Source organism: Thrips palmi, unplaced genomic scaffold (assembly GCF_012932325.1).
Source record: "Thrips palmi isolate BJ-2018 unplaced genomic scaffold, TpBJ-2018v1 HiC_scaffold_19, whole genome shotgun sequence".
NCBI lineage: Eukaryota > Metazoa > Arthropoda > Insecta > Thysanoptera > Thripidae > Thrips > Thrips palmi.
The window spans coordinates 5,409,341-5,436,635 of NW_023144628.1; the positions used below are offsets into that span (position 1 = coordinate 5,409,341).

At 49.0% G+C, this 27,295-nt stretch overlaps 4 protein-coding genes across 8 annotated transcripts in view; 2 read left to right on the forward strand and 2 right to left on the reverse strand.

Moving 5' to 3' along the window:
- Positions 1–693: 693 nt before the first annotated feature.
- LOC117646251 (ubiquitin carboxyl-terminal hydrolase 5) lies at positions 694–4,819 on the reverse strand. The gene is made up of 14 exons (XM_034387086.1): positions 4,620–4,819; positions 4,158–4,283; positions 3,899–4,081; positions 3,712–3,818; positions 3,431–3,618; positions 3,199–3,344; positions 2,927–3,120; positions 2,764–2,835; positions 2,487–2,676; positions 2,179–2,390; positions 1,977–2,099; positions 1,516–1,898; positions 1,218–1,430; positions 694–1,115 (listed from the first exon to the last, which is right to left on the reverse strand). Exons 1-14 carry the CDS (start codon positions 4,722–4,724, stop codon positions 934–936), a joined length of 2,424 nt encoding a protein of 807 aa, XP_034242977.1. The 5' UTR covers positions 4,725–4,819; the 3' UTR covers positions 694–933.
- Positions 4,820–4,896: 77 nt separating this feature from the next.
- LOC117646591 (mitochondrial ribonuclease P protein 1 homolog) lies at positions 4,897–6,765 on the forward strand. 2 transcript variants are annotated; one of them, XM_034387636.1, is made up of 5 exons: positions 4,897–5,841; positions 5,917–6,176; positions 6,251–6,446; positions 6,532–6,565; positions 6,677–6,765. In XM_034387636.1, exons 1-5 carry the CDS (start codon positions 5,254–5,256, stop codon positions 6,682–6,684), a joined length of 1,086 nt encoding a protein of 361 aa, XP_034243527.1. In that variant the 5' UTR covers positions 4,897–5,253; the 3' UTR covers positions 6,685–6,765. The 2 variants fall into 2 exon arrangements, with proteins under 2 accessions (XP_034243527.1, XP_034243526.1); XM_034387635.1 differs by lacking the exon at positions 6,677–6,765 and having other exon boundaries at positions 6,532–6,633.
- A 71-nt stretch (positions 6,766–6,836) lies between these two features.
- Positions 6,837–12,523, forward strand: LOC117646589 (luc7-like protein 3). 4 transcript variants are annotated; one of them, XR_004587791.1, is made up of 10 exons: positions 6,837–7,002; positions 7,530–7,775; positions 7,850–8,056; positions 8,150–8,311; positions 8,412–8,581; positions 8,666–8,776; positions 8,850–8,965; positions 9,050–9,226; positions 9,919–9,969; positions 11,831–12,523. XR_004587791.1 is itself a non-coding variant. In XM_034387634.1 (9 exons), exons 1-8 carry the CDS (start codon positions 6,901–6,903, stop codon positions 9,196–9,198), a joined length of 1,263 nt encoding a protein of 420 aa, XP_034243525.1. In that variant the 5' UTR covers positions 6,837–6,900; the 3' UTR covers positions 9,199–9,206; positions 11,831–12,523. The 4 variants fall into 4 exon arrangements, 2 of the variants coding, with proteins under 2 accessions (XP_034243525.1, XP_034243524.1); XR_004587792.1 differs by having other exon boundaries at positions 9,050–9,206; XM_034387634.1 differs by lacking the exon at positions 9,919–9,969 and having other exon boundaries at positions 9,050–9,206.
- Positions 12,524–13,453: 930 nt separating this feature from the next.
- Positions 13,454–27,295, reverse strand: part of LOC117646262 (voltage-dependent T-type calcium channel subunit alpha-1H) — an 89,648-nt gene continuing 75,806 nt past the window's right edge. Inside the window, exons 15-31 of the mRNA XM_034387100.1 lie at positions 27,066–27,275; positions 22,499–22,655; positions 21,443–21,598; positions 20,948–21,263; positions 20,694–20,854; positions 20,518–20,619; positions 19,261–19,425; positions 18,998–19,173; positions 17,998–18,911; positions 17,771–17,922; positions 17,453–17,693; positions 17,219–17,368; positions 16,828–17,123; positions 16,153–16,519; positions 14,588–14,666; positions 14,427–14,531; positions 13,454–13,574 (exon numbers count right to left, since the gene is read on the reverse strand). Of these exons, the coding sequence (XP_034242991.1) occupies positions 13,454–13,574; positions 14,427–14,531; positions 14,588–14,666; positions 16,153–16,519; positions 16,828–17,123; positions 17,219–17,368; positions 17,453–17,693; positions 17,771–17,922; positions 17,998–18,911; positions 18,998–19,173; positions 19,261–19,425; positions 20,518–20,619; positions 20,694–20,854; positions 20,948–21,263; positions 21,443–21,598; positions 22,499–22,655; positions 27,066–27,275 (3,868 nt within the window). The remainder of the gene's footprint in view (positions 13,575–14,426; positions 14,532–14,587; positions 14,667–16,152; positions 16,520–16,827; positions 17,124–17,218; positions 17,369–17,452; positions 17,694–17,770; positions 17,923–17,997; positions 18,912–18,997; positions 19,174–19,260; positions 19,426–20,517; positions 20,620–20,693; positions 20,855–20,947; positions 21,264–21,442; positions 21,599–22,498; positions 22,656–27,065; positions 27,276–27,295) is intronic.

The window sequence follows — 27,295 nt, forward strand, 5'->3', positions numbered from 1 at the left end:
GGCCCTGCGGTGCCCTGCGGTCAGTTGACGTCCAGGCCCGACTCGCCCGACTCCCCACCGCCACCGCAAGCGGCAAGCCCCACGTTACTTCGGACCGCCGGGGTCCTCTGTTACGTAAGGGAATGGCGGCGAACCGCGGCGACGCCACGCCACTGTCAATAGCTGCACAGTGGGCCAGAAGACCGGTGGGGGCGGCCAAAAGACTAGACGCGTTTCGAGCTCCAGAGTCGCTGAGCAGGACTCGAATCGAACGAGTGACCCCACCAATGGATTGCTCCCCGAACGAGGAGTCCATTGGTAGGGTCACACGATTTCGGACGCCTCCGCCGGTCTTCTGGCCCACTGAGCGGCGGCACTCCAACGACGCCCCTTTCTGCAGCGCAGCGGTCGCCATGGCCTGCAACCCCTGCACGTGCATCCTGTGGTTCCTCGTGTTCGTCTTCATCTCGTGGCCCGTGTCCTGCTTCTGCTTCTTCGTCTACTGCTTCGTGGGGCCGCTGGCGGGCTGCTGCAAGGGCCTGGAGCCCCTGGCCGACATGCTCATCGAGGGCGTCAAGTACCCGCAGACCTGCGTCAAGAACATGTGTGGCTAGTGCAGTTGGTGGCGATGACCTCTGCGCCGGGGAAGTCCCCGACGGTCCGCCAACGAAATGGCGAGGACGACAGGTGCGACAAGAAGAATCGACCAGCAGCTTAATTTAGGCACTATTTTATTTATTATTTACAAATGTATTAATTAAAAACGGTCTCCACTTCACAAAATACAGTCCATGTCTCACTTGGTATGTCAAGACAGAGGCAAAGAATGGGAACACAATGAACGAAACTGATAGTACAGAAAATAGAAAGGGGAGGTTTTGTTTTGTAAATGCACAAACTATACAGGAAAACAAAAGCCGGCGCCGGGCGGCCGGTTACGCTGAAACATCACATTTAGTTTGACTTGACTCGCTCGTATAGGTAAAGGTAGCCCAGCTCCTTGGGCGGGTTCTCGGACACGGCCACCTTGTTGTCGTTGTAGATGACCCACTGGCCGTCACGGCGGATGTGGCACACATAGTGGCCCACCATGGTGGAGGTCCCCATGTGCGAGATGAGGGCGGCCAGGCGGTACTCTGCAAAACATCGGCGCGTCCGGTCAAAATCACGGCCAAGGAGGCCCTCGCCCAGTGCACTGTACAGTACGAGGGCCTCGGTGGCCTGGGACGGATACTTACGCGAGCTGCCGTCCCGGAACTCGGGCTCTGCCGACTGGCCGCTGCCGGAGGCCATGTCGTCGTCGAGCTCCTCAGGGTGGCTGAAGACCCAGTCGGCGGCGCGGTCCAGGGCGTTGTCCGTCGCCTTGAGGGCCTTGACGGCGTGCGCCTGGGAGAAGCCCAGGTTCATGAGCTGCGCCACGCTCTCCTCGTTGGCCACGAAGCCGTCCTTGCCTGCAACCAGAGGGAGGTCCACCGTAAGCGCGCTTAGTTCCGCCGCGAGAGTCGCGTGCTGCCGCCGCCGGGCTTGAGGTCGCACCTGCAGCGGGGGCGTGGCCGGGCGGGACGAACGGGTCGCTCAGGTCGGGGTCGCCGATGTGCTCCATGATCCAGTTGGTGGCCGCCTCCATGCTCGTGTTGTTGGTGAAGTACAGCGCCTTCTCGCAGGCGGGCCGGGGGAAGCCCATCTCCAGGAGCTGGGACACGAGGGACTCGTCGTACACGGGCGCTGGCGGGGGCGCGCTGTGCTCGGGCAGCGCCTCCTCGCCGGCCTGCATGCCCAGCCCGCGGAGCGCGCTCAGGTCCAGCTCGTCAGGCACCTCCACGGCCACGTCCAGCTTCTTGGGGGTCCAGTCCTCCTGGATGGTGAACTTCTTGAGGTGGATCAGGAGGTAGTCGGGAAAGGTGGCGAGCCGCGTTGTCCTGCGGGCAAAAGATATTGGTTGGAGGTTGTCGGGAGGGAGCACACTGACAGCACGGAAGGGAAATAATGCAACTTACTTGTTGGCTGTGACTTTGGCCTGACAGGCTGTGCTGAAAAATCCATTGATGCTCTCGCTCTGGGTGAAGGAATCAAGGCAGGAAGATAACTTGATCCGCGGGCGCACAATGGGGACATTGTCTCTGCAATAACGGACAAGCATCATTCAATTTCCTATCAAGGTGCGAGAAAGGTTGAAAAGGTGTGGAGGCATGTACTTACAATTTCACACCCTTCTCCTCAGCATCTTTCTTGCTCTTTTCATATGCTGCCACTTCCTCCTTGTTGGTGGCTGCTTCCAGAGGAATAGGCAAAGGCAAACTGTATTCTGCTCGATGCTGGTACTGAACTTTCTTGGACTCTGAGCATTCATACCGTTCCTCCACACGAAATTTGAAACAGTCTGCAGGATTCCTGGAATTCCTACAGTTTCGCTAATATTTTAACAAAAGAAAAAGTGAAAATGTACACATTAGTTACAATCGCACAAAAGCCACAGTATAGAAATGGATGATGTTAATTTGTATTACCTCTAGAGTGTTGACCAAATGAAGGAAAAATTCCTGAGCATCCTGTTGCCTCTTTGTTGCAAAATCAGAGTTTCTCCCAATGAGGTTTTTGAACATGACAGGAGATATGCCTTCCTGCTCAGTATCCTTGGAATCTTCTGGGGGAGCCTTGGAATATTTACCAGATAGTATTCCAGTTCCCAATTTGGCCCTAATTTTTGGGGGGATGGAGGGGAAACAGGATGATTAGTGAACATGATCTGCACCAATAATATCAACTTCCAAAATATCAGCTTACATCTGAAGATTGAAATCGGAAGACGGATCTGCAGGGATGTTATGAAAGATAATGGGTGCTTCATCCACAAACCTGAAATTTAAAGGGAAACTTAAAATATGCAAACAAGCTAACCAAAATGATTGAAACAATATAAATAGTGCAACCACACAGAACCACACACCTCTCCACAAAATCAGGAATGGCGAACATGACTTGCATGACACTATTAAGATAACAAGAGTTACCCAAGTTAGCCAAACCAGTATAGCCAGGTCCATAGAGAGGCCTTAATTGGCTGCCTGACTCCTGAAGCGTAAACCATTCTCCCATTTTCTGATTAAGAGAGAGCTCCAACTCCAACATGGATTTCTCAGTCTGTAATACAAGGCAGAAAATTGTTAAAGATGTGTCAGGAAAATTAAAAATACTATGCCCACCACATGCATTTTTTACCTTTTCCATGTTAGCAATATTGATACCCCAGTGAGCCAAGTGCTCTTTCAAGTGGGGATCTTCAACCATATCATCTTCATCATAGCTGAAAACATCAGCTTTCCCATCCTTGGTTATAGTGCCCAATTTCACAGCAAGTGGATATCCTGAAGAAGATACATGTTGATGTACTCAGCAGAGCTTGTTCCACAATGTTGATCATAGTAGGATAAGCTATAGATGAGCAACTCACCCGAAGTCCGGTAATGTTCCACAGCATGATCATTGCCACCAGAACCATCAAAGAATTTACGGCCACACAATATTGACCCATCAGTAAGATTAAGCCACAAGTTTGTGTCAAGATCACATTTTTCACATTTCCAACCACTAGGAGGAATTTTTCGGCCATTATCCAACTGGACCAAATTTGAAGCATGCCTGAAGAAAAATTTGATGGTGAAATTATAGTATATATGTTTAAAAATGCAAGGCATTACAAAAGAAAACCAAACTTAATATTATTGAACTCACTTTGAAGGGACTCTCACTTCTCCATCCCATGTGCCTGTCAATGATTCAAGTTCAGCAGCTTCTGTAACTGACTGGGCTTCAAGAATGCCATTCACTGATGCCTTGATCTGGAGAACAAATTTGATTTGCAGTCTTTCTCAAAATATCATCGGGAAACATTTGACACTTCATTGATGTGAAGTCATACCTTATCAGGGAGATCATCATTAGGCCAAGGAATAGTCACAAATTCAGGTAATATGACTATTTGCTGATGGTCTTTAATGTCAAACTTCTTACGACCAGAATCTGGATCAAAGCCACCATCAACGCCAATAGCAAGGCGGGTGATCTTTTTCTCGGGGCCATCACCTTGTTGATCCACAGGTATCTAAAAATTGAAAACAGAAATTAAGCAGGCTGTTTGAATTTAATAAGGAAAGTCTTTAAATCAGACCAAAACTCACAGGTATTTTTTCCCGTTGTAAATGAAGAAAAAGATGCCGACCAGTCTGCTGGCTGTAAGGTAGTACAAAGTCCTTGCCAAAACCAAGAAAACTCTGAAGACAGACGTACAAGCCAGTGGGAGTAACCTGTTAAAAAACAACATGAAATTACACACTGTGTCTACGATAGACAATGAAGTTGTTTTTGTCATGAGGAGAAGAAATAAAAGATTTCAAGCCATCAGGTCTGTATGTCATTTCAATGGAATTATGAAATATGATTCATTCAAAAGTACATGACATAGCAAAATAAGTGCTTCCTCTAATTAATGTACATATGAATTAGACGTATATGGTGAAAAATCTAGGTGACTGATAGCCGTTCAAATCGATACCAAGTGCTGTTTAGATCGCGAAAAGGCTAATTAAGTGACAATTATTTCGTCATAACCTAACAAGGCCTCACCGGGCGGTCTGACTTACTGGCGAATCGAAGGAGAAAATACATTCTTCTTTGTAGACTTTGTCTGACCTCGATGGAACTCGAGCACTGTCCATATGGACAGCAAGCAGCGAGAGTGGATCCATACTTTCACAGTGATTGACAAAACCGCAGTTTTATGAAGAGTGCGATCGATTCAGAAGACAGAAGTAAACACGCTCGTCCTCCGCGCCTCTCTCCCCTCCCCTCCTTCCCCTCAGTTCCCCTCCCCTCCCCTCCCCTCCTCCTCTCCACAAAAAAACTACATGAAAAATATTTGATTCATGTGATACGAAAATTATGATTGAGTAAATTCATGATGTTTACTTTCCCTTTTAAATTTTTAGTTGAGGTTCTTGTTGCTGTGATGAATAAAATACTGTAGTGAAATTTAGGTTGGCAGAACGATTGGGCGCGTGTTTACAAGTGTCACGTTTCCTGTGCTGTTTGGTTGTTCTGCTTGTTTGTCTGCTGGACTAGGAAGCAATTTGAAGTCCTCCCAATTTGTCTGTTTCAAGTAATGTGACACATCTGCCGCACTCTGTGTCTACAAGTGCGGATTAAAACTGCTTTCGAATTGTGTGATTAAAAAAAAAACTTGTGTCGAGCGAGCCCGACCAGAAAATACATTGCCCAATGGCTGTAGGTTATGTTTGGAGCAGGTCTGCTTGTACCTGGAGAAGTGCTCTCTGTTTTCCACTTCTTCCTGTGATGAAATTGAATGGCAATCCGCTCCAAGGTAACCGAACTATGCTGTTAGTACAAGCACGACAACTGTCAAAAGTCAACAAGCAGCAAGTTCCTCCAAAACAAACTGTCAAACTGATGAATGACAAGCTGTCCCCTTATCCGTATATCATTCCCGAGCAAATGGAAAACTTCATCACTGGAGGAGACCCTCAGGCCAAAATGAAATTACAGGCAGTGCTTCTGCTCATGGCTTTCATGAGAGAACGAGGTGAAAAGCTCCCAGAAATATTGGATTCACAAAACTTTCTTGAAATGATTGAATGCAGTGAACACGAAGTTTACAAGCTCATTGAAATGTATAATTTTCACAGTAATAAAAACACCTTATCAGTGAAAATTAAAAACGATAAAAAGCTAAAAAGGAACAGCGTTAATCATAAAGAGAGTTCTCTGGCCAATGCAATGAACAATAGTTTGCTTTTTCCTATTTCAAAAATAGACCAATCACACTATTACAACACAAATTTAATACAGGTATACGACTTTTCAAAATAGTCTTGTTTTTTGAAAAAGAAAAACTGAACTGTAAGAGTGCTTTGTGTGTTTTAGGGACTTCTGTTTGGTCAACAAATCGTATTCGACTGTGCATTTGATGACTACATGACTTTAATAGAAATAAAAACTACAGCAAAACATCTTAATGATTGTATACGACATAATAGAAGAAGTCTCAGGCCATTTGGACTAAATTTCTGTAATGTGGAAAGCAACGGAAAGTTGCTCCGCCATCTGAAATTACATAATCCTTCAATCGAAAATGACCTGCCAGTGAATTTGTACACCTCTTCTTACCTTGATGTGTTCCGAAAGTATGTTACCAAAACATGTCTTGTTCGTCCCTATGTTTGAATATTAGCCTAATGAACGGTTTGTTTTATTTTAGGGAGGATATAGTTTATTTGTCACCTTTTGTACACCGAGAATTTGAATATCATCCCCACGACGTGTATGTGCTGAGTGCTCTGAGTAATAACAACCCTCTCTGTGTGAAGAAAGCTAGAAAAGAAGGTGTCAGGTGTTTTAAACTGCCATTAGGCTTTTATGAGATGAAGAGAAGATCACGTCTTAGCATCAATGAGGTATGCAGTATGTTTTTTCTTATGCCATATAATTGTACATTATGCAAAAAAGTTAACTTCGGATGACCGGATTATTTTATTTCAGGCGTTCAAGAAGCTGCTACTCAAAAAGGATACAGGTGAATTCATGAAAAAAAAAACAACAATAAAACATGATTTTTGTTGAATAAAAAATTAGAAATTTTAATCTTGGTAACAAATTGAAACCCCTCCCCCTATAAAATAACAAGACACATAGCACTGATTTCCCTCTTCGACCCCGAAATGGAGGAGGGGGCGTAACTATGCGACCGGCCCAAACATCGCTCTCTCACCACTCACCGACTTCCTCTTTTCCTCTTCCTTCTCATTCTCATCTTTCTCTCTCTTCTCTTTCTCTCTTTCTCTCTCGCTCCGCGCCGCATCCCCCGTGTCCGTGTCGTCGTCTCCGGTCGTCGTTTTGCTGTCAAACAAGATGGCGGTCCTAGCTGCGGCTGCGTTGCTCGATGAGCTTATGGGAAGAAATAGAAATGCTCTTGGAGATAAACAGAAAGATCTCAATTGGGAGGATCCAGAGGTGAGTCTAATTTTCGTTTGAATGGCTGGTTATTTTTTGACTTTCACGGAGTTTGGACATCGGGGTGGGGTGTCGTGCAGCCTCTGTGGACGCCTCCATTATTGTCGAAATTGCATATAAGTGGCACCATTTCAGTGAATTTTCTTTGATTTCCTTTATTTTATATTGTTCAATAAATCTAATTTTGAACTCCCTTCATGCCACTGTAATCAAGTAATTAGAACTGCAAAGTTTAGAGCAGTTCATAACCTCAACAGTTTTCCCTTTGGCTCTGTTTTCTATCAACATTTCTGAAGTTATTTTAAATGTATTGCTCGGTCTGAGGTCAGCCATAAACTTTTTGTGTTATTCACCCATATTTTTGGTAGCTTCTTGCACAAGCTGAGATATTTTCATGGGCATTGGGAGCTGTTGTCTTGGATTTGTTTACACTTTGGACTGAAAGTGAGAAGCAACTGGAAAAGGGATGTTTAAACCAATCTTTCTTTATAAAATGAGACTTTTCATTTTTTAATTCTTTTTTTCAGTTTTGTAAGATGCACATGGTGAAATTTTGTCCTCATGATCTGTTCGTCAATACACGTGCTGATCTCGGAGCATGTTCTCGTCTACACGACGATGAAGCCAAGAACCAGTACGAAAAGTCTACTAGTTATAAGAAGCAGCAATATGAAGATGACTTTGTCCGATTTTGTCAGGGCATGGTCAGTGAGGTCGAACGCAAAATAGCCAAAGGAAAATCCCGCTTGGCTTTGATTACGAAAGCTGACACAGTATGTATTTTCAACCTTGATTCATTTAGCGTCAATCGTATCATGTTGATTTTGATTGTTACATATTTTTGCAGGCATCACTCACACCAGCCCAAACACAACAAAATACTGATCAAATTAATCTGCTTTCTGAAAAAATTAATAACCTAGTTAGCGAAGCAGAGCAAATGGGTACTCAAGGTAACGTAGAAAAAGCCCAAGGATTGATGAAACTGTGTGACCAGCTGAAAGAAGAACGGGAACAGCTGCGTAAACAGAATGATAACAGCCACTGGCAACAGGTATGTTATAGAAATGCTGTGCATGACAACCATTTTTTTCTGGTTTTTTAAATCAGTTTCGATTTTTATTAATTTTTTCTTTTTTGGTTTCAGACTGCTGACTTGGCTGCAGCTCAGGAAAAACAGATGGAAGTTTGCGATGTATGTGGTGCTTTTCTAATTGTTGGGGATGCTCAATCCAGAATTGATGATCATCTCATGGGGAAACAACACATGGGTTATGCACGGCTCCGGTCTGCCATTGAAGAAATACAGGTATTTTAAAATAAATCCTATTTTAATATTGTACTATCTATTCATAAGTAAAAGTGTTATTAACTTTCCATGTTTATTTTTTGTTACCCGTCACTTTTAGTCCAATAGGACAAAAGCGAGAGAAGAAAAAGAAAAGCGCAGAGAAGAAGAACGAAGGGAAAGGTACAAAGCCAGGGATGAAGAAGAGAAGAAGAAAGAGCGTGAAAGAGAAGAAAGAAGGAAGAGGCGCGAAGAGGAAGAAGCATCCCTAAGGAGGAGAAACAGGGAGAGGTTGGATTATAACAATTTTCTCGTCCACTGAGTTATGTTTTTGTCACTTCATGATGATTATATCTTATTTTATTGAATCTCTAGAAGTCCGGGAAGACATCGCAGGAGAAGTCGGAGTAGAGATCGTGAAAGGCCTGCACGCCACGATGATCGCCATGGAAGAGAGCCAAGAGATCGTGACAAAGAAAAACACAGGTAATCGTCCAAAATTTATCAACCTCCACAGTTTTAGAAAAACTGCGTGTTACACAACATAATTTGTTTTCAGGGGTTCATCTATGCAAGGTGGTCGTGACTGGAAGAATTCCTATAGGGGTGATCGAGGTGATGAACAATATGAGTACCGGCGTGAAGATGACCGGGACCGACACAGAAGAGAGAAAGGTAAGTACCTATTACTTCTTGATTGTCACTTTCAAAAAGGAAAAAATGTTGTGAACCCCTTCAATTTTTTAAAATTATTTCCAGGCATGAATGGTGAGGCTTCTAGACACAGCAGCAAGAGCCATCACCACCACAGTAACAGATCTCATCATCGGGAGGAGTATGAGGAGGAAAACTCAAGGAGCCGTCGCATTCAAGATGCTTATGATGAAGACCACATCAACAGTCACTGATCTCTGAGGTACAGGCTTTCTCTGAAAGGTAAGTGGATTATTTGTGCTCACTTCACTTCAGTTTTCTTGCTTTCACTTCACACAATTCGATCCTAAATTGTAACAGATTTAAAAAAAAAATAACAACTATCCTGAAACTTAAAAAAGAAAATCACAAATTTTTGAATGCTTGTCCATAGTGAAACATTTTTACCTTTGCCTTATGCTTGTTGCTCTTAAGGGTTGTGTGAGGTGAATATATTAGAGTGGTTAATTGCTGAAGATATTCCCACATCTGATTGAAGCACTGTACAGTCTCCAGAAGGTAGCGAGATTGTTTTTGAAGTGAACTGTTGAGGTTTATTTTTCTCTGAAGTAGTGTCAGTGGAAGCATGTGACTTGGTTCAACTTTAATGGGCCATAATTCTTATCTGCAAGACACACGCCTTCTTCTCCTTAGGGTTGTTATCCTTTCTGTACCATTTCTGTTCTTCTCTTTAGTCTCCAATGGATATTTCCATTGAGTATAATACCTTTGGTGAAAAGCTTTAATTATTCGTTTAAAAATCTTTAGTTGTATCTCTCTACCTACAGTTTTCTTTCACTACACATTAGCTTTTCCTCTCTGTTCTTTTATACATACACTTACTATCTGTGTAGCTTGACGCAAGTTAACTGTGGCTTTCTTCTGTGTTGTTGCAACAGTACAAGTACTTGCAAAAATTTGCTTTGTTTTTTTAGTATGTTGTCATCGGCATCTCCAAGCCATCGCGGTTCATATTGGAATCGGAGGTTAGTGTATAAATTCATATGAGGGCTTCAAGTTATTTTTTTAATTTTTTAATTATTTTTTTAAAAGAAATATTTTTTTGCATTCGTTTATGGTTTGGTTTAGTGAAGTAAATGTCCTTTTCAATTATGGATAGGCAATTTCCTTGTCCATAACATGTTAACTCTGAAATCATTTCTGGTTTCTCATCAGAGCATTTCATTGAGGTGCATGTGTCATATTTCTCCAACAGTGTGATAGCTCTATCTTTCCTATTTTGAGGACTTCTTTGCTGGTTTACCAAATACAGTGTGCGACTTCAGCTTGTTTCTACCTATTTGTGATACATTTAAGACTGCTTTTGTAAAGTTAAAAGTTTGCTATATACAAAAATATGATTAAATTATTAGTTTTAAAAAGTGGCTTTTTTGTGATTTGTGCCTATATTTTAAAATTGGCTTGATTTGCTTTCCTGGCTTTCTAAGAAAGAAAAGTCTGACTACATATACAGAAGATTTTCTGTGTTCCTACTGCAACCCCTGTTTGAGGTTCTTTCTTTCTCTTTTCCTTGTTTTCTAACTTTATTTAAAATTATTATTAAATCTTTCAAGTCAACACAACAGTTAGTGTCACACCAAATTTAAAGAAAAAAAAAGTCGTGTAGCAAAGCTGGTACTGATGCACTATACATGCAAACACACATGTGCATCTGCCAGAAAAACCATGTTTTCAGTTGGTTTTAAACCCTCCTCTTATTTTTGGTTGTGTGTGTGTGTGCGTGTGTGTGTGGATGTTGAGTTGTGTTCTTTCCAGTGATTGGCTAGAAAGATCTGCCACAGGTGGAGCAATTCTTCTGTCAGCAACCTGACAAGCATTGGGCCCCGCCCCCGCACCTTGCTGGTTTAGTTGTTGTTATGGTTGGATCACATTGAGGTATTTATACAACCAGGTGACCCTCATCACTCATCCAATTTCGAGGGTGTGCGAATCCTTGCGTTACCACATCAGAATCTGACTTGATTGCTGTCTTTCTGTCCCTGCTCTACATCCTCACCTGTTCCCCTGTGTCCCAGAGGCCTTTCAAACATCAGCTCTTATCATTTTTTTAATTTTATTTTAAAAGAGTATCTCTATGTGTTCAAGCAAGAAGATGACTTTTCAGTGATGGAGCAAAGAAGATTCCTACTTTCTGCAATGGAATACTGCCAGCAGCTTCTCTAGGTCTTTTCTTTTTGCACTCTTTTGAAGGGTCTTTTTTCCTACTGTTTTTTTTTTTTTTTTTAAAGTAGTTTTGTAATGAATTTTGAATATGTCTCCCTAACCTTTCCCTCTGAAGATTTACCTCAACTTTAACAACTCCTCCCACCACCTCACAGCTTATTAGATTCTGATTGGTTATTGCCGAACTTCGCACACCCTTGTTGATTTCGTATGTTTTGAAGTATGCATTGTTAGTGGCAGCTCCAATTCGCAATTCTGGTTTGGATAATGTGTCCTTCATTTGATTGAAAAGTACTTAAGTCACTGGTTTATTTTCATTGGGCATTGTTTCTTAGCTTATGGGGGAGCTTCCAGTGAATTCATATGGATCACATAACAGTTCGAAGAGTGAGCATATTTATGTTTTTTTAGTTTGCTGGAATTTTTTTGTTTACTCGTTGTATTTGCCTTGATATCTACTTTTCGCCCAGCAAGTGAGCTCTAGACACCTTTGTATGCTTTTATCTCCTGCCAGATTGATTTCTGCCCTGAAAACGCATCATGTCCCTTGCCTGTTAGCTCCTCCTATGACAGGCCAGGAAGCAATGGCAAAGACTTGGGCTTGCTGGTGCTGACACATTTCTTTTGTTGCACTTTTGTTTACTTGTTTTGTTTCCTTTCCAGCAATTGGTCACAGGGTGCTGATATCGCGGATTCCATCAAGATATCCTCCCATCATGGATGCCCTGATGCCATGTTGCACATCACAACATACCGTCTGTCAAGGTGATTTATATTATAAGAGTAGTTCAAGTTAAGAAATGTTTTAATTAGAATGTCTTGACAGAGTTTGGGGTATCATTCCATGCATAGCAGGAAAAGGCAGAGAAATCAGAGAATTTTATAATTATAGTTGTTTGCTTGACCTTTTCTTGAACTCTTTGATGAATCAATTTGGTAGATTGCCTGAAATAATAACAACAAAGTGCTGAAGCCTTTCAGCTTGCTAAGCATTTTTCTTCTAACTTTAGGTTAAACCAAGCAACTTTTCTGCCTATAGTGCACAAAATGAAATGATAACATTTTCCTCTTCATTTTGTAAGCTCAAAGCACTTCCTTTGTTAAAAAAAAAATGCAAGTTGCGTTTCCTGTCAGGCCCTGAATGCTGTTCATTTAAGGAGTCTTTTTGTATGGATAGTAGTTATGAGTTAATCAATTTGGGCTGTGATCTTCTCTGGAGAAATTTTGATCATACCTGTTTGTGTGCCTTCTGATGCACTTTATTGTATTGTGATTAGGAACTTGGCGTGTCTACATTCGTCCTATGTTTAATATTGGATTTTATCCCAATAAATTTCAAGTGGTATCCATAAACTACTTTAAAGCTTTTGTTATTTCTACACCCTGCACCCTGCACCCTAGTATATGGATATTGAGAGGGCAAATGACTCAAACAGTACTGTTTTACTATTTTATTCTCATAGGCAAGGTCATTTTTAATCATTACATCACACATTTGTGCCTAGTCACATACATCTTAAATGTTACTCAGTTGTAGAAAGATATATCTAGTAACATTAACTAAATTTTCTAGATTGCCCTAAAGAGAACATCTAGAGAGAATCTTATTGATGAGAGGAACAATTAGTGAATCTTACATCATGGAAATGAGTTGAGTTATTAAAGATCAGTTCTTAAAAATTTATCAACTAACAAAAGAGCACCTGCAAAATCCGCTCCGTATTGCTTTGCAGAGTTCTGAGCTCAACCCTTCACATCACTCTTGATATGCTTCTTCATAATAAAATGTCCTTTATCAATAACTAGTTCTGTCAATTTACACTTAAACCCAATCTTCATTAAAGTTGCCTCTTATCAATATTTAGAATTAGTTTGGACATGGCACAGTATGGAATGAGTATATGGAAACGTCTTGGAGGTTGAATACCTCTTTAAATGCAATGTGTCCACAAGCTTCAGAAACTGTCTGAAATTAATTCTTTATTTTTATCTAATCTTACTCAGCACTGTCAGACACTCGTTGAAAAGGAAAGTAGAAGAATAATGAACAATTAGAGAAGCCTTTTGCTTGCCAGACTTGACTTCGTGTTTTTCATTCAAACGAGCTTGCATAAATTATGAACTAGCCAAGCCATTTTAAATCTCACCCAGAGATTATTAATTTTGAAATTCTCATCTTTTATTCTGAAAAATGATCTTGAGCTGCATCCAACTTTCCAGATTATAATTGATACGTCATGAGGCTCAGGACCTATTGCTGATGAGATCATTTCTCAGAGAGATGCTTTAATTCGGGCTAGAGTTTTGCAGAAACACTGCTAACCAGTGCCTGAAGGGTGCGAATAGGCTTGTAAGGCATTTGTCCATGTTCTCTGTGACCAGCTTTAGTTCACATGGTTCATCAAAACTAAGAACAAGATGAATCACAATCAGATAAGCTTGTATGCCCCACATATTCACAAGCAGTGTTGGTCATAGCATAGATCACGCAAACTCATAACACAAAGTTACACTAACTGATCTCCAATTGGTTCGAAAGAGAGAGAAGAAAAATTTATCACAGATATACAGGCTTGCTAGAAGTGGTAGTAACTAAGAAGGTTACTATCTCGCAAAATTACACAATTCAAAGTCACAGACAGGGACAGGTCTACAATCGATCTACAGAGTCCACATGCACAACTCTCACTAACAGACCTTTTTTTTTCCTTTTGAAAAGTCTCCTTACAATTTATCACTTATTTTTATGAGGCTTCTGTTTCACCTCAGGCTTCAAAAAAATCATAAGATTAATTATTTCACTCTGAAGATACAAGAGTTTGAGAAGCAAAAGTTTGTCCTAATAATTTGAATGTTAAAAAAAAAGGTTTTCATTAATCGAGCTAAATTGTTTAATTGCCTGTTGAAATCAGTATTGTGTTGCCTTGGACAACTCATACGACCCTCATGCATTCATTAAATTTTGCTTCATTACTTTTGATGATTGTCATTGTACTTTGGGCAATCCTTAAGCACGCTGATAATTTATTGCACTCTATTAGCAGAGGTGCGCCTTTTATACTCATATGCTTTTCGATTACTTTGGTTACTCCAACATTGACCAAGTATTTCCTCTCTGAGATATATTATAAAAATATGTTTATTGTTTGTATTTTTTAAACTTCATTTTGATGCATATAAATTATTTATTGCTCATTAGGTGCAATATTCCTGACTCATGCTTACCTTGCCTCAAATATAAAAATTATTATTTGTTTACCCTGCTTTTACAGAAGTAATATGAGTGTCTACCAAACAATTATTTTTAAGACAGTGCCTCTCAATTGAAGGCGATGGAAATACTTGGTCCTTAGACATATACCACCTTACACAACAGCAAACCTTTAATAAGGTGATGTTTCAATTCCACATGCAATTTACAAAACGCTGTTGGAATGAATAGCAAAGCAGGAGCATTTTGATTGAGTTGACACTGAGTTGACTTTATGAATTGAAGACACTAATAGTCAGTAACAAATCAAAACCACATAGTTTTAGCTAAATGTGGTGAAGTTTTATGGTGCTTGGATCACACATTTCTGTTATAGGCACCAGATCCATGAGCAAATGCATAAGCATAAACATTAGTAACTTAAAAGCGAGAAATATCTCTTTCCCTCATGAAGTTGATATCACTGGCGCTCATAAAAAGAACCCTCATAGGCATGTAATATCAAAACCATGAGGTACAGAAAAACAATTTTTCACCAAGTCTTTGAAACATAACTAAGGCACATGTCTAGAAGGAGCATAGTACCCAAATGCCTGCAAATTCACAGCACTTTTTGACCGATTCACCAAAGACTTAGTCTTTCACTGTCTTTAAACAAAAATTCTGAATTTTAAATCATAGGCCAAAATGGATTAGACACAAGACGTGCTTTCTTAACAATATGAAGGTCACTGCACTCACATGCAAATGAAAACCATACAACAACAATGAAAATAATTTAAGGAACGACACACTCTTATAATTCTTTAACACTGTCACAGACTCTCACAGAGAGTTAATTGTCTCTTTGACGAAATACCTAAAACACACTGGCCAGAGTGTGCATGACAAAAATAACAACACCAAATTTTACACTGTATATAGTCTTCCACAAAACTATTTGAAAATAGGATTTTAACATTTTTTTTCAACTTTGATCAATCTCTCTTCACTAATTTTACAACAAACAACAATGAAATCTAAGTGGGGCCGGAGGGGTCTGGGGCAGGGGAGTTGGGACGGGGCAAGGTTGGGGCGGGCGGGGGCACGAGGCCCCCTGAGGGGTAAGGGAAAGGGGCGGGGGGGTGTGGGGGGTGGTGCGAGGGGGGCCGACTGCCGGGGCCGCCTTGGCTCTGGTGGCTGTAGCTGTCGGACGTGGTAGTATCACAGAAGTCGTCAGTGCGGTCAGGCCCCGTCCCCGTCCTGCTCGCGGACATGGACATGGTCCTGGAGGTGGGTGCCACGAGGGACGTCTCGTCGTCGCAGTCGGCGTCCTCGTCCGCCGCCGCGATGTCCTCGCTGCTCACGTGCAGCGTGCGCAGCAGCGCGCGGTGCCTCTGTGCCGCCGTCGAGGAGGCCGTGATGAGCATCATCTCCTCGCCGTCGCCGCCGGCACCCCCGCACGGCGTGGCCGAGTCCTCGTCGTCCGTGGACAGGGCGCGCACCGCGGCGATGCAGTCCACCTGTCGCGAGGAAGATCGTCAGACCGGCAGCACGCCATCGAGGAGCTCGCCGCCACCAACCACGCCATCACTCACCTTCTCCGGGACGGGCGGCGGTTTGCTGCGGCCGAGGTTGAGGCTCCCGCGGCCGTAGCTGAAGCCCTGGCGGCCCTGGGGGGCCGAAGGCGGCGCGGCGGCGCTCTGGTTGGGCGGCGCCGACGCGGGGACGGAGACGGCTGCCGTGGCGGGCACGGCGGACAGCACGGCGGCGACGGCGGACGGGGTGAGCCCGCCCGCCCCGCGGGGCGCGTGAGCGTGCACGGTCTGCCGCCGCTTGCTGGGGCCCTGGTCCGGGCCCTTGCCTTTGACGGAGGCCTTCCTGCCCGCCATGGACGGCCGGCGCCACTTGCCGAACATCGAGGTGGGCGCGTTGGCGGGCGGCGTGGAGGGTTCTTTCTCGTTGACGGAGATCGACGTGAAGGTGAAGTTGGCGGGTAGGGAGTACACCTTCGCCAGCGGACGGTGGCCCTGCGCCTGCGCGGCGGCGGCGGCCTGCAGCATGCGCTCCTGCACCTCCTCCAGGAGCTCCTCCTGCTCCGCGGCCAGCTCGCGCTCCAGCTCTCGCTCCAGCTCCACCTCCATGTCCATCTCGTCCTCCATCTGCAGCGAAGAGGGCGTCAGGGTCGGCGTCAAGGGCCGCGTCAAGGCCAGCACCCGGCCCGGCCACCACTCAGTGGCCCAGAAGACCGGTGGAGGTGGCAAAAATTCTAGACGCGTTTTGAGCTTCAGAGTCTTTTAAGAGGACCAATGGATTCCTCATTCGAAAAGCAATCCATCGTAGGGTCACACGCTTGGTTCGAGTCCTGTTTAGCGACTCTGGGACTCAAAACGCGTCTAGAGTTTTGACCGCCTCCGCCGGTCTTCTGGCCCACTGTGCACCAGACTGGCTCGGCTTCACCAAGGCTCACCTGCTTGTGGGACTCCTCGAGGTGCTTCATGAGCACGGCCACCACCACGTTGACCAGCACGAACTGCGCCATGAGCACGAAGATGACGAAGAAGATGGGGGCGATGATGGGGGACGCGCAGCAGTTGCGCACGCAGTCCACGTGGCTGTCGCACGTGTCGTCGCGAAGCGTGTCCTTCATGATGCCGTTCCAGTTGTCGCCCGTCGCGACGCGGAACAGCGTCAGGAAGGCCATGCCGAAGTTGGCGAAGTGCGCGTGCTCGCCCAGGCCCTGGCAGGGGAACTCATCGCTGCACTCTGCGGGCGGAGCAGGGCGGAGCGGGTAAATTACTTACTGACGTGCGAGGAAACACTGTAAAAACTTGAACACGAAACGAGAAAAAAGGATCTACCCAGGCGGCCGAACAGCTCGACGCCCAGCGCGGCGAATATGAAGAAGAGCAGGAAGAAGAGCAGGCCCAGGTTGCCGACCTGCGGCAGGGCCTGCATCACGGTGTCCAGCAGCGCGCGGATGCCCTTGGCCATCTTCAGGAGCTTCAGCACTGCGGAGGGAAAAAAACAACGGGGAAACATTAGCCTCGCAAAGAGAACCGCAATGTCTCTGAATGTTACGGCCTGCGCCTTACCGCGCGCGATCCGGAGCACCCGCATGACCCGGATGATGGTGGGGTTGATGGGGATGATCTTGGACTCCAGCTCCTCCAGCACGATGCCGATGACCGACAGGATGACAATGCCCACGTCCAGCTGGTTCCACTTGTCCTTGAGGTAGATCCGCAGCCCCAGCGCCACCAGCTTCATGGTCAGCTCCAGGATGAACACGGCGGTGAAGAAGTAGTTGAAGATCTTGAGCGCGTAGGACAGGGGCTGGCGAAAGGCGAATCAGTTTAGTGAAAGCAGTTTAAGGTGGCGCGTGCGTCAGGTGGGGGTTGAGGGCCACGCACCTTGGGCATCATGTAGAACTCCAGGGCCATGGTGACGACGTTGAGGCCGATGACGGCGGCGATGGCCAGGTCGAAGTACTTGGACGTGACCACGTTGTGCACCAGCATGCGGCCCTTGCCGTAGCCGCTGTAGTAGGGCGGCTCGTGCATTCCTGAAACAGCAAAAATTTGTAAACAGGGGTAAAAACTCGAGCGACTCGGTATTCGATCCCGGGAGCGGCACTCACTCCGCCGCTTCTTCTCCATCTGCTTGGCGCGCTTGGCGAGGCGCCGCACGCGCTCCTCCTTCTCCTGCTCCTCGCGGCACCGGTGGAAGTTCTCGACGACCACGCCGACGAACATGTTGAGCACGAAGAAACCCACGAGCAGGATGAAGGAGATGAAGTAGAGCAGCCGCCACTCGTTGTAGTTCTCGATGGGCTGCTGGTCCACGCCCACCGCGTCCAGCCCGGTGTACATGATGTTGACCCAGCCGTCGCGCGACGACAGCACGAACAGCGACATGAGGGCCTTGGGCAGGTCGTCGAAGTTGTACTTGCGGTTGGTCCACTTGTTGCCGCGAGCCTCGCACTCGGTGCGGTTGCGCACGTTCTTGATGTTGGTGCCGTCGCAGTAGTAGAAGGCGCCCTTGAACAGCTGCACGCCCAGGATGCCGAAGATGATGAAGAAGGTGCAGCAGATGAGCACGATGTTGCCGATGGGCCGCAGCGAGGACAGCAGCGTCTGCACCACCAGCTTGAGGCCGGGCGCGCGGTTGATGACGCGCAGCGGGCGCAGCGACCGCAGAAGCCGGAACACGCGCAGGATGCCGAAGATGCGCGGGCTGCTGGACGAGATGAGCGACATGAGCAGGTCCACGATGGAGATGATGACGAGCGCGCCGTCCATGATGTTCCAGCCCGACGTGAAGTACGCCTCGCGGCCGTACAGCATCGAGCTGTCGATCACCTTCACCATCATCTCGACGGCGAACACGGCCGTGAAGATGTAGTTGGCCGTGGCCAGGAACATGCGCTCCTTGGAGTCGGGCGGGATGTTGGGCCGCTCCATGGCGAGCGTGATGCAGTTGAGGCCGATGAAGAACAGCACCAGGTTGTCGAACCAGCTCTTCTGCACCAGCTCCTGGCACCACAGTCGAACCCTGCGGCCAAACAGGTAGCCTTCCAGTATCCACTCACGATCAATCAAAAACAAAACAAAAACGTTTGGTAGTTGGTGTTGACCTACCTGTTGTTCGGCGGGAAGATCCAGAGGGAGTACTCCTCGCGGTGCCTCAAGAACTCCGGGGGCTCGATGATGTAGAGGAGCTTCGGCGGCAGGATGGGCGGCGGCGGGGTGGCCGCCACGGCGTCCTCGGCCTCCTCGCTCAGCTCCATGGCCTGCGCCTGCATGTGCTGCAGCTCCTGTGCGCGACGGCCAGGCAACGCCGCCGGCGTCAAAACAAAGCACTCCGAAAAGCGAAAAAATGATCCTGGTATGCGGAGACTCACCTTGAGCTGCTGCTGCAGGATGGAGGAGCCCAGCGAGAGGGAGCGCGTGCTGAGCGGGGCCAGCGGGTCGAGCATGAGGTCGCCGTGCGAGTCGTAGCCCTCGGCCAGCAGCAGCTGGTTCACGGCCTGCGTGTGGAGGTGCGCGTTGGCGCTCAGCTCGTCGCACTGCAGCGAGTTGGACCGGCGGCTGGTGCTTCTGGGGGAGGAACCAGATCGTCAGAAAGGCCTCGTCTGTCAGTTTCAACAAAAACCTGGCGGTGACGACGCACATGTACGACCGCGGCGGGCTGACGTTGACGGTGGCGGGGAGGTCCGGCTCGCTGGGGATGTGCACCGACAGCGGTCCGAACGGAAGCGGTGACGGTGGCGTGGACACTGGGGTGGGGCTGGGGGCGGATCCGGGGGGCAGCGAGGGGGTGGCGGAGCGGCCAGACCACGAGACCCGCCCCCGCAGCGAGTTCTGGGGGCTGAGGCTGGGCCGCCTGGACCCGCCACCGGGACCGCCACCGGGACCGCCGCCAGGACCGCCCCCGGGCGGAGGAAGACTCAGCGCGCCGCTCAGCGCCCCGATGCTGCTTCCGTTGTTATTGTTGTTGCTATTGTTATTGTTGTTGTTGGCGTGCACGTTGTTGTTATTGTTGAGACCCTGGAAAGGCAGAGGCGTTGGTTAGAGCGATTAGACCCCGGAGTCCGTCGGGGAAGGGCGGCGAGGCTGACCTGGGTGTCGTTGCGGATGGAGGCCAGCAGGCGGCCGTTGCAGGTTGAGTGGTCGGCGCCCAGGCTGCTGTTGTTGAGCGGGACGTCGTCGGCGTCCTCGGCCTCGGACCCCGAGTGGCGCCGCGACTTGCGCCGCAGCGACGGCCTGGCCAGCTTCCAGGAGCAGACTCGGCGCAGGCAGGGCGACACGCTGCGGGCAGGGAACACTTAGAAGGCACGCGTAGTGTCCGGCAGTGCAGCGGTCCGATGACCAGTGCACAGTGGGCCAGGAGACCGTGGAGGCGGTCGAAATAAAGGACGGGTTTGAGATCCAGAGTCGGTTGGTGATGTTCCGATCGACCGTCCGACCGAGGGACACCTCCGCACACACGCGTACCTGCCGGTGCTGTCACGCCGCGCCGTGCTGGAGGACGCCAGGCTGAGGCGGCGGGGCGGCGCCGGCGGCGGCGCTTGGGGCTGCGGGGGCTGCGGCGGCTGCGCGATGGACTGCTGCAGCGGCGTCTGCTGGGCGGCCGGGGGCGCCGGGGGCGGCGTGGGCGCGGGGCTGGGGGCCGCGGGCGTCGGCGGCGTCCACTGGCTGTGGCTGTGCACGTTGAACTTGTTGTCGGGCGGCTTGAGCAGCGACATGCTAGTCTGCGAGGACTGCAACGAACGTGGCGCCGGTTAGCAGGGGGTTCACAGCAGCGGGGCGATGACGTCAGACTCGCGTCACTCACCACCGAGCGGTCGATGGAGTCGATGGACAGCGTGGAGCCGGCCAGCAGCGTGATGGTGGGCAGCGCGTGGCGGCCGCTGTCCGTGGCGCCGGGGGAGTCCTGCGGCGTGGCTGCAGTGTGCGTGATGACGGGTGCGTCCCGGCCGAACAGCATCTTGCTCTCTGCGCAGCCAAAGCAACCGACGACTCAGTCCCGGGTTCGATCCCCACCAAGGCCATCACTCCGACCGCGCTTCGAGCGCCGCCACGCCTTACCTTTCTGGATGTTGCACTTGGGGTCGGAGCCGGTCTGCAGTCGCTGCCAGTTCTCCTTGTCGCGGTGCCCGTTGTCCCGCGCCTTGCGCCGCAGCTCCTCGGCGCTGCGCCACCGGTCGCGCAGCGAGTCGCCCTGCGCGTGGCGCGGCAGGCCCTCGTGCAGGCAGCTGCTGGTGTCCGAGCCCGAGCAGGACCGCGACGACCCCGTGCCGTTGCCCATGGCGTCCAGCTGCTCCGACAGCTCCGAAAGCTTGGCAGCGTGCTTGGCCGCGTGCTTGGCCATCTCGCGCTGCTCGCGCTCGCGCCGCTCGTTGCGCTGCGGGAAGGCAGTGTCTCTGTCTCTCACGCACTCACGGGGCGTCCCGTTCAGGTGCGAGAGAGACTGGTAATGGCCGAGCGCCCGCAAGACGGCGCATAGGCCACGCGCCGCGCTGCCGTGTCGCGGTGGTGCCTACCCGCCGATCCGCAGGCGCTCGACGCGACACCCAGACTCACCTCTGACGAGAAGCCCTCGACCAGGATGGCCACCAGCAGGTTGAACAACACGTAGTTGCCGAAGGTCATGAGGGCGACGAAGTACAACGCCGCCCAGTGGCTGGTCTTCTCCATGCCGTTAAACAGCACCACGTTCCAGTCCTCCTGCGTCAGGATCTGCCACAGGGAAGGTTAGGGCACGGCCACGGGGCACAGTGTGGCGGCACTGGACTCGGAAGTGACGACATTTGTGCATTTCAAGCGCCTCTGCGGCTTTTTATTGTTATTTTAAATTCAAGTTTTATGCTTGAAAATAGGACAATAAGCAGTTACTATAAATCCGCGTTAGTTCGTTCATTAGTTACAACGGCAAAGTGCAAATCAATAATATGGGCAAAAACAAAGGCACAATCAAAACTTAGCACACATGGACGGTAGCATGCCGGTAAGACAATAATGCATGCTTCTTCACGAACACAATTTTTTCCACAAGTCATGCAAAAATTCGGTCCGTGCATGCCATGCTCAATTTGATGCTCAAACATTTATCTCCCAGAAAACGCGGCACTTCAAAAGGTTTTTTTTTTTGCTATTTTAAACCGAAAATGCACAAGTGAATCACGATAAAAAGGCGCAAAACATTCTAATTTTCAAAAAAGTAGCAAACAAATAATAAGTCTGAAGCAAAAGAGCAAGGTGGTGTACGCACAAAAATATGTGATCGAGGAATAAAAAAGTGTTTGAAAAAATCTGCTGCATGCAGGCACAGCACACACCCAGTGCGAAATGGACTAGAGGGGAAAGTGCATTGAAGAACTCAGACAAGCTGAGAAGTGCGACGCCACCTAGCGGGAGAGGGCAAAACCACAGGCACGACCACAAAAGACTAAAGAGTCACTAGTCATCCTCGAAAAATGCATTCCCGATCTACACCGAACCGAACTGCTCATTCCAACGCATGTCACTAACTATCACAAAGAAATACCAACGACTAGAAAAAGAAAACGACAGTCATATTGTGTCCGAGGCGAGTCACTAGACGCGCGTTCCCGCGCTTTCGTTGGCTCCAGGGCTTACCTGGAAGACGGTCACCGTGGCCCAGAGGATATTATTAAAGTGCTTGCGATCGCAGACGCATTTGGGGTCTCTCTCGATGATTTCGGCACACGTGCACCGCCGCGAACCGTCCGCAAGCATGCAAAACTTACCGCCAAACAGGTACATCCCGAGGATGCTGGCGGACAGAAAACAGAGAGTCGTAGCCAACACGGTACCGCACGCCCCGTGTTTGTCTGTGTGGTGGAGGCCTGGGTGGAGGCCTGGGCACTCCTTGTCTACCTCACGGCCGCCCACCCTCTCGGCCTCCTTCACCTCCACGGCCTTTGGGCGCCACGGCCCCTCACAGCCCTCTTGACCACGCTCGAGGAGGGCGGGGCGGGCAAGCGAGGCCGAGGGAGGGGCGGAGGCTGGAGGCCGAATGCTAGAAGCCTACAGTGCAGGAACCGGCTCTAGGTCTGGCAGGGCGGGCGCGAGCGACGAGGGTTGCAACGCTCCGAGAGCCCGTCCAATCGGCCCGCCGCCGGAGCGAGGCAGGTATTCAAACAGTGCTACTCTACGAAAGAAATGAACTCGAAAGAATAAATATAAATAATTTGGTGAACGGAGCGACGCTAATGCGCCCTCGTGGAAGTGGCAGGCTTTCACTCTAAGCTAGCGGCATCTATTGGACGGGCTCGAGAGAATGTTTCTTTCTTTTTAAATTTATTTTATAGAGTGGAATCAAAGTTGTATTTGCGGCGTCGATTGGAGACCCTGTTGAATTGAGAACATTTATAGGGTGATGGAAATGTGTCGCGGCTGAAGACAAAGCTGGTTTAGAAAACATGTTTGGATTTGAGTTCGCTGTTTGTGTGGCAGCACTGCAGCTCGGCCAGGTGTGGTTTGCAGATGTTGGCAGCCCTGCGTATGTTTTGAGCCTGGCCTGTAAGTTGCAACATGAGATGATGTGTCAGTTAAATCAGTGTTTGCTCGCTACGTGACTCATTTCGGGCCAACCTAGTCCAGTCACCTTATGGTCCATTCGAAGGGAAAAAAAAACCTTTTAGAGGGTAAGAGGTCAAAGGGAGAAAATGACGGAAAAAAGGGGTTCCATATAGCGAAGTATAGAGACAGAAAAAGGTGTGAAAGTGAAAATAAGAGACAGAATAAGAAGAAGTAATGGAGTCAAGCCTCCACAAACATTCACTCAGCGATCTGAACACGGTTGTTAACTACTCTACTGTATGAGCGTCATCTCTGTGTCGAGTATGAAATACAGCAATAAAGTTGTGTTTCAGATGTTTTCACTTTTGATTTAATCCCGGAGGAAACGCATGCTTAGCTGAGAAGTCTCCGCCTCTCCTAGTTGATTTCTCGGTTCATCTCGTGTCTGTGGAAAGTATCGTGGTCATCTTCAGATTTTGGGACATCGTTTATTTAGCTCTCGGTTCGGATTAGTTTTGTCTTTTCGTGTTGAACGTGTATTATCATTATTATTATCCATTTAAGACGTTTATTTATCGTTGATGATTAACCCGTGTAAGCTGTTAAAACTTTTAAACTTTATTGTCTAGTGATTATTAAATGATCATTAACTGTTCTGAGTACGTAGCGTCTACCATTGCTACGTCTACCCTGTGTGCTTTTTTTACGTACCTGAACCTGAACCCGGACGCGACCCGACTACGCAACAGATGCAGTAGTGCGGTTCGGTTGTAACTTTCTAAACAAGATACTCTATCCAATATTGTTGTGGCGTCGGCCAACGGCTGACATAAAAAATACCATACAAATATAATAATACCAACAACAATAGTATAAAGTAATATAGTAGTAAATAGTAATAATAACAATAATACACACTACGTGGTGCAGAACGGTACGAAAAAATGATCGGCAGGTGGAGGCGAATGCCACCGTTAAAAAAGGACAATCTTAATCGAGTCAACCATCGCTTTTGTGATTGTGTCGACCATTGTCGCATACCAGTGCGTAAACACAATACAACTGAGGAAGACCAGTCAAATTTTCAGTGGATTCGATCGTCCCTTTTTAACGGTGGAGGTTCTACGCGACGAGGTGGTCGTGTCTCTATTTTCTAGCGACGAGAGCGGAGCCGAGTGGGGACGTCTGATGAATGGGACGGATGGGACCTTGGACGGGACGGCGCGCGGCGCATTCAGATTCCAATGCGTGCCGTTCGGGGCGTTCGGGCCGTTCGGGACGACTGGGGGCTGAAGGCTGAAGCCTGAAAGGCGAGGCGGCTGCAGAGAGGCGCCCGGCCCGGCGCGCGGAGTCTCAGAGGCGGGCGTCGACGCGCTGGCGCAGCTCGGCGCAGCGCGTCACGGAACGTGTCTATTCTACCTTCTACCGCACGCATCGCTCGACGCACGCGGTCGGCCTCGCGGCCCCGGTGACCTCGTGGCCCGCAGAGCCGTGACCTCGGCCGCGGCCTTGTGACTGGCGGTCTGTCACCACTGCACTATTGGTTCACCGTCAGTGCTCCCGTTGCTCTACGGCGGCAGCGCGGCAGCTCGCGTCTACGGCCAAGCGGGGAAAGACCAAAAGGCTCCCGGTATGCGCGGGGCGCCGCCCTGCACCCCCTGCAGCGGTGTCCTCGTCCCAGGCAAGGCGGTGTATGCTCTACGTCAACAACTTCTACGCAGTGTCTACGGAATCGGAAAGAGAGTGGATGTGGAGAAAACGGCCCGCGGCTTGTTGCAAGCTGGCAGGGCTTTACTTCAAGTGCAGGCGCCAAAGTAGCCTCGCGTGAAAGGGACGGTCTTGGTTTAGCCCTCTTCCTCGCTGCCAAAGCGAGCTCACCAACACTACGGTGCGTGCGGCAGACCAAAAGTACTAGATACGCAAAGCGCGCGGCCTACAAAATGCGCGCCAAATCTAACCAACCGCACTGCGCCTCAGGCGGCCGAGGGCTGGTCGGAACTGTCAACTCTACCAAGGCCGAACGGGCAACCTTCTCTCCCCGCGGTGGGCGGCGGTGGGGACAAGCGCGAGAACACTGATAACCAAGCGAAACGCGCTGTGCTGCGAGCCATCTACGCGTTTGCTGGCATGCCACGGCCATGCCACGGCCATGCCACGGCCATGCCACGGCCATGCCACGGCCATGCCGGACAGGCAGAGCTGGCAGCCTCACGTCCGACTTAGCGCAGACACAAGCTGGCAGCCGAAAGGGCCTTCGGCGAGGCCCGAGGCGAGGCCGAGGCCGTAGGGGTGCGGTTGGACGTGCGCAACGGCTAAAACGAGTGCCAAGCGGAACTTACGATGCGGGAAACAGAAATAATAATGAAAAACAAGAAGGCAAGATAAAAGGAAGCAAAACAAAAAAACAAAAACAAAACACAAAAAAATAAAAGTGAAAAAAAAAAACAACAAACAGGAGCAGAGAAAAGTGAACTCAAGTACCTGGAAGACAGTGACTAGGGCCCATAGCAAAGAGTCAAAGTTCTTGCGATCACACTGTTCACTGTCGGACTTGTCACCCGTTTCTTTTCTGCAGAACTTGCAACCGAACAAGTTCATCCCAAGTATACTACAAGAGGGACAAAATCGCCATCAGATCAAGTTGAAACATGAACGGAGCGGGGGAGGCGGGAGTCGGGCGGCCGTGGGGGGCGCGGCGGACCCGCCGGAAGAATGCGGATCGGATTTAGAGAGAAAGAAAGGAAACTGTATACACGCCTCACAGTGCTGTGGCTTTTGTCTTCGTTTTTACCGCACTTTTGGAAACAATACCGGGCATTCTTCCCTCCCTGGCGCCGACTCCCACCACTCCCTGAAACACAGCACGCCACGGGCCGCAGGCGGGCGGGCCGGCCGCCGGGCAGCCGGCCAGCCAGCCAGGCGCAATCTGCAGCGCACACTGCGATTGCCCACCACCACACCCGGGCCAACAATTAGAGCAGGACAGAGCGAGGCGTCGTGATCGCCGTCTTCTTGGCCGCACGACGGTCACTGCCTGCAAGGACACTGCCTGCAAGGACACTGCCTGTAAGGACACTGCCTGTTAGGACACTGCCTGCGAGGACACTGCCTGCAAGGACCGCGGCGAGGCGAGGCGCGGACGACGCCAGATTATTGCTTCAAAAGAAATTTCAAACTCGGCGCGCCCCTTTCTATTAGGCCGGCCATTTCCCTTCGGCCCTCCGGAGAAGATTAACGCGGCCTCGGCCGCCTCGGCGGGGATCACCGCCACGCCACCGCAAAACTCGACCGGAGAAATCCACATTTTACGCTGAAAGTTGCGGAGAGGTTGCGGCCGAATGACCGCCGCAGCCGCGCGGCGCCGCGCCAGCCGCACGGTGGACGCGCCTCGACACTGGTTAATAAAAAAGGTAGCAAACTCCCCCCCTCCCCACCAACACACTCGAACGGGCCACACACCCACACACAACAACAGGCCCTCATGTCGAAAACAAAAGGCACAAAGTTACACTTTATCAAACGGAAAAGAAAGCCCCTCCTGTCAGGAAACGTAAACAAACACGTGGCTTCCTCTCGGGCGACCGGACGCTGCTCCAGGGAGGGAAAAGAGGGCATGGTTAGACGCGGCCGGCAGAGACGGCGGCGGCCTGGCGGAACTCACCTAAATATAAAAATAAAAAGAATGAGCAGCGAGAAGAAGATGGCGACGTTGTCCATGGTGCGCAGCATGACGAACAGCTGGCGGCGCAGGTTGGGCAGGAAGCGCACCAGCTTGAGGATGCGGAGCAGGCGGAACGTGCGCAGCACGCTCAGCCCCGACGAGCCGCCGCGCTCCGAGCCGTCCAGGCTCTGCTGGCACAGCTCCACCGCACTGCAACAACCGGGAGGCTC

Excerpts from the sequence above, each read along its gene's own strand:
- LOC117646251 (XM_034387086.1), bottom strand. The coding sequence starts at position 4,724 with ATGGATCCACTCTCGCTGCTTGCTGTCCATATGGACAGTGCTCGAGTT. Across the intron at positions 3,345-3,430 it reads GGAACATTACCGGACTTCGG|GATATCCACTTGCTGTGAAA; the intron begins GTGAGTTGCTCA and ends TATCTTCTTCAG. Across the intron at positions 2,100-2,178 it reads GAGGAGAAGGGTGTGAAATT|AGACAATGTCCCCATTGTGC; the intron begins GTAAGTACATGC and ends CCGTTATTGCAG.
- LOC117646591 (XM_034387635.1), top strand. The coding sequence starts at position 5,254 with ATGGCTGTAGGTTATGTTTGGAGCAGGTCTGCTTGTACCTGGAGAAGT. Across the intron at positions 6,177-6,250 it reads TACCTTGATGTGTTCCGAAA|GGAGGATATAGTTTATTTGT; the intron begins GTATGTTACCAA and ends GTTTTATTTTAG. Across the intron at positions 6,447-6,531 it reads CACGTCTTAGCATCAATGAG|GCGTTCAAGAAGCTGCTACT; the intron begins GTATGCAGTATG and ends ATTTTATTTCAG.
- LOC117646589 (XM_034387634.1), top strand. The coding sequence starts at position 6,901 with ATGGCGGTCCTAGCTGCGGCTGCGTTGCTCGATGAGCTTATGGGAAGA. Across the intron at positions 8,582-8,665 it reads AGGAGGAGAAACAGGGAGAG|AAGTCCGGGAAGACATCGCA; the intron begins GTTGGATTATAA and ends TTGAATCTCTAG. Across the intron at positions 8,777-8,849 it reads CGTGACAAAGAAAAACACAG|GGGTTCATCTATGCAAGGTG; the intron begins GTAATCGTCCAA and ends ATTTGTTTTCAG.